This window comes from Littorina saxatilis, linkage group LG14 (assembly GCF_037325665.1).
Source record: "Littorina saxatilis isolate snail1 linkage group LG14, US_GU_Lsax_2.0, whole genome shotgun sequence".
In the NCBI taxonomy this organism is placed as follows: domain Eukaryota; kingdom Metazoa; phylum Mollusca; class Gastropoda; order Littorinimorpha; family Littorinidae; genus Littorina; species Littorina saxatilis.
The window spans coordinates 40,537,225-40,541,838 of record NC_090258.1 but is presented as its reverse complement, the minus strand read 5'-3'; the positions used below and the strand labels follow the sequence as shown (position 1 = coordinate 40,541,838).

Genomic DNA, 4,614 nt, shown 5'->3' with positions numbered 1-4,614 from the left:
TGTTTTTACATTTTACGAAGTTGGCGTTGTTTGTCTCTTTTCTTTTTCAATCAAAATGAGTTTGTAGCGAACTTCTTTATACTAAACTACACAGCATTCTTGCGGGAGGATATCTATGCACCCGTTGTCCCGTTGCGTGGTAACGTCGCCACTAGCAGACGGTTTGAAGTGTCGTTTCTCGTTTGCTCGTTCATAGTTACGAAGTTGATTCGACCACTCGTTGTTGTGCTAAAGGTAACATGTTTTTTACAATTCACGAAATAGCCTTATTTACATATTTTTATGCTCGAAGTGTCCAAAAGATCACACAAACACAGTGTTGATGAATTTGAAGTTGGTTCTGTTTTTGACTCCCATGTCACAGTTTGGTACCCAGCTCCAGAGAACAACCTATATTTGTCACCCTCCTCCACGACACGAGTCGCATGTCACCTCGCGCGGTTCTGCGCTAGGCTTAATATAAGTCCGGTGAGTGGCTGGTAACAATGTGTGGGTCACCTTAGTCACAGGCTTATAACTCAAACAGTTTTCGCTCGTTTCTAAAACTGTTTTCACCACTGGATAGAGCATAAAAAATTCTTTAGAAAAATGTAAAAAATATGAAAATCATGCAAAGGTGACATGCGACTCATTCCGTGGTGGAGGGTCACATTTATTTATTTGTTTGTTTGTTCCTTCTTAGTTAGTTATATATTTATTCATCTACTTAATTGTTTACAATTAACCATTTATCTAATATAGATCTATTGAGCGGTATATTGATTCATCGATAGACTTGCTTCTTAAGCCAGGAGTGGAGGTGAAGGGAGAAGACAAACACAAACTCATAAATGCTTGCGCATACTAGATCACAACACGTGCAAAAAACACTAACCCCGGTTTCCCCTACACATTCACATCAGTTACCATCCACAGCACCTATATTCAGTCAAAACTGGCCCCGGTTTCCCCTACACATTCACACCAGTTACCATCAACTACGCCTATATTCAGTCAAAACTAACCCCGGTTTCCCCTACACATTCACACCAGTTACCATCAACTACATCTAGACTGCAGTCAAAATTAACCCCGGTTTCCCCTACACATTCACACCAGTTACCATCAACTACATCTAGACTGCAGTCAAAACTAACCCCGGTTTCCCCTACACATTCACACCAGTTACCATCAACAACACCTATATTCAGTCAAAACTAATCCCGGTTTCCCCTACACATTCACACCAGTTACCATCAACAACACCTATATTCAGTCAAAACTAATCCTGGTTTCCCCTACACATTCACACCAGTTACCATCAACAACACCTATATTCAGTCAAAACTAATCCTGGTTTCCCCTACACATTCACACCAGTTACCATCAACAACACCTATATTCAGTCAAAACTAATCCCGGTTTCCCCTACACATTCACACCAGTTACCAACTACATCTAGACACAGACGAATGTCCCTCTCAACGATTTCATTTCCCTGCTCGACGATGATGCACCAGCAGTGGATGTTTTGCTTTGTTCAAAGTTTTTTCTTCCTGTTGCAAAGAAACCACGCTCTTTCAAAATGTAAGTTGGCAGTAGTTATTGATTTTATTGCTCCTACGACATTAATGATACAGGAGATCAACCAGCTGAAAACACACATATTAAAGTGTTTTGGAAATGTTATACATTTCATAATATATATCATTAATACCATTTCAGTGCACCATATGGGATTTTGACCAATCAGGACTGATTCTCGGTTAGCCCGCTAAATGTTATAACGTTCAGGCAGGGACCCTTTTTGTTTATCACTCTAAAAATTAAACAAAAGACAAAGTAAAAATTTGAAGTAACAATATCAGTTTCCTTTTTTTATGAAGAATGACATTTTAAATTCTGTCAGATAATACACTCTTTATCTAAAAAAAAATACAGAAAATCCAGTTTTGTCGGTGGGTGTTTTACAGAACGGCAAGGCACCACCCAGCCTCTGAGAGTGCAATGCCGACCCGCTCACTCAAGAATGTCATTGTTAAAGTTCTGAAGAATCAAGCGTCACTCAATTTACGTCAATTATATCTTTGCGTCATGTCCTTTCTGTCTGGCGTCGGTTCTAAATCTGTCGCTCTCTGTTGGACAAGAAAAGTTGAAGCAACTGAAACCCATATTCAACATGATTTATCGTGTGAAATTGTTGTGTGAACGCATTTCACCTGTTAATATTCATCACGTCAGGTGAGTGATAGGCTGACCCAGGTCACGAGAATGCTTTTTGACTGACAGGTACACTCAGATAGGAGCGATTCAGTTCTCAATGCGGCTGTTCTGTCTTATTTGCGGGGTCGCTTCTAAACACAATGTGGTCGATATAGACCAGCACTGCTGTGCCAGAACCTGCCTCCTTACAATGGGACACTTGAGGCAAAAATAAAACTGTTTATATTTGTTGTTGGATGTTGCAGCATTAAAGACTGAGGTTTCCTGAATGTGTTTCAAGTTTTAAAAAGATAAATGAAAGCAGCGTTTTTTAGATATTGATCAATAAAGACGGGCACCTGACTGATGTTGGATGTTACACTGGACACAGTACAACTAGCCACAGTATGATAATTACTTGCCAGATATTTCTGAATCTAATCTTTATCATTGACTTAGATGCTGAAATTGACATTCACATCAAATCCAAACCAAAATTCAATTTTATTGTCCCATAAATTCATCTGCTCACTGTGTCCTGTGTAACGTCCGACAGCAAGCAGTACACACACATTTCATTAAAAATGCAACAAACACAGAAATCTTGTCAGAACAAAAATAATCTTATTTAATACATTGTGTACCACATCTAAAACCAGAAACAAAGTGACAAACAGTTTGTAAATATAGTCTGCAGGCTGTTGAGCATGTCAGATGTTACACTTGGTAGATGTAGAACTGAATGGACACAGTTTGTGCTGTGTCCACGTAACGACTGAAAGCCGAGGTCACTCATGCCCGGTACATAGACACGTGTGGACGCAAACACATGGTGTTGCCGCTTCAGTCCGTTTTTGCCGTTGTAGTGTGCATTAAAAAGCTTTAAAAACACTAAAAACTTGCAATTCAGTCGTTATATTATGTCGGACGTTACCAGTACGATGTGCCTGACAAAAAATTATAAACACTCACCTTCTCTCTTCTTTGCCGCCATCTTGGGAAATCAAACACAGAGTGCATTCTGGGTAAAGATGGCTTCCCGAAATAATCTTTCTACCGCGAAAATGTAGAATACCTTTTTTGGAATCTGGATATTTTCGTACGTTACCGTTTGACAAAAAAAAAAAGTACTGACCTTTTCAGAGCTGAAAGACTGACTAGCACACGGTCTAATGCTTTTTGTGTGGTAAATTACGTTCAAAGAGTGCAATTTGTAGTCGCCATTAACGTGAATGTTGACGACGGCTCACAGTGGAGTAGCAGACGAACTTTTCGTTCACAAGGCACATTTGACATTATGTGTAACGTCCGAAACCGTTCCTTTTCAATCCTTTTTTTTTAAGAAATAGTTTGAAATTTTTATTTATTGTGGGACAGATTTGAAGACTTATACTTCATCTACAAACACACACAGTAAGTTATAGGTAAGTCGATGGTAAACAAGCAAACAAGCAAAATCCTGAGTTCCCTTGAAGTGTCCCATTCACACTCACTCGTTTCAACCCACGCATCTCGTTTCTTTCTTTTTTTATTGTCAAACAGAAATGACCATATCTAGCACGGTTATGATTATTATCTCTATGGGTTATGTTTGTCATTAAAAAACATTGGTTTGCCATGAAAGATGCGAACAGATAAAAAAAAATGTAATCAAACTCAGGGGGTGACCGTCAAAGCACGTTTTGGCACAGAGCAAAAAAAGATATCAGCATTCGCCTACCGACTCATGCTTGATATCCATTTCTTTCTTTATTTGGTGTTTAACGTCGTTTTCAACCGTTCAAGGTTATATCGCGACGGGATATCCATTTACTCGACATGTCTGTTATCATTTGCTAATAGTCAGCATATTAGAATTAACTTATATTAACAAAAGAAAACAAAGAGAAATATTGTTTTACAATTCCTGCTTGTTGTTGTTGTTTACGGTTGTTGTTGTTGATGTTGTTGCTGTTGCTATTGATTTTCTTCGTCTTCTTCTTCTTCTTTTCCTTCTCCTTCTTCTTCTTCGTCGTCGTCGTTGTTGTTGTTGCTGTTGTTGTTGTTGTTTCGTTGTTGTTGTTGTTGTTGTTGTTTCGTCGTCGTCGTTGTTGTTGTTGTTGTTGTTGTTGTTATTTCTGCTGCTGTTTTCGTCGTCGTTGTTGTTCTTGTTGCCATCGTCGTCGTTATCGTTGGTAAAAACGTCAACAATTAATGCTTAACCACATGTATGTTTGTGTGTGTGTGTGTGTGTGTGTGTGTGTGTGTGTGTGTGTGTGTGTGTGTGTGTGTGTGTGTGTGTGTGTGTGTGTGTGTGTGTGTGTGTGTGTGTGTGTGTGTGTGTGTGTGTGTGTGTGTGTGTGTGTGTGTGTATGTGTGTGTGTGTGTGTGTATGTGTGTGTGTGTGACCCTTATTCCTCGTTAGGTTCATTCGTCAAAACGTCCACCACCGTT

The 4,614-nt window shown here is 39.3% G+C and overlaps 1 protein-coding gene across 1 annotated transcript in view; it reads left to right on the top strand.

The window, feature by feature from the left end:
- The first annotated feature begins 1,489 nt into the window (after nt 1-1,489).
- Nucleotides 1,490-4,614, top strand: part of LOC138946700 (uncharacterized) — an 11,240-nt gene continuing 8,115 nt past the window's right edge. Inside the window, exons 1-2 of the mRNA XM_070318112.1 lie at nt 1,490-1,566; nt 4,586-4,614. The exon at nt 4,586-4,614 is cut by the window's right edge and continues 307 nt beyond it. Of these exons, the coding sequence (XP_070174213.1) occupies nt 1,491-1,566; nt 4,586-4,614 (105 nt within the window). The 5' untranslated portion in view covers nt 1,490. The remainder of the gene's footprint in view (nt 1,567-4,585) is intronic.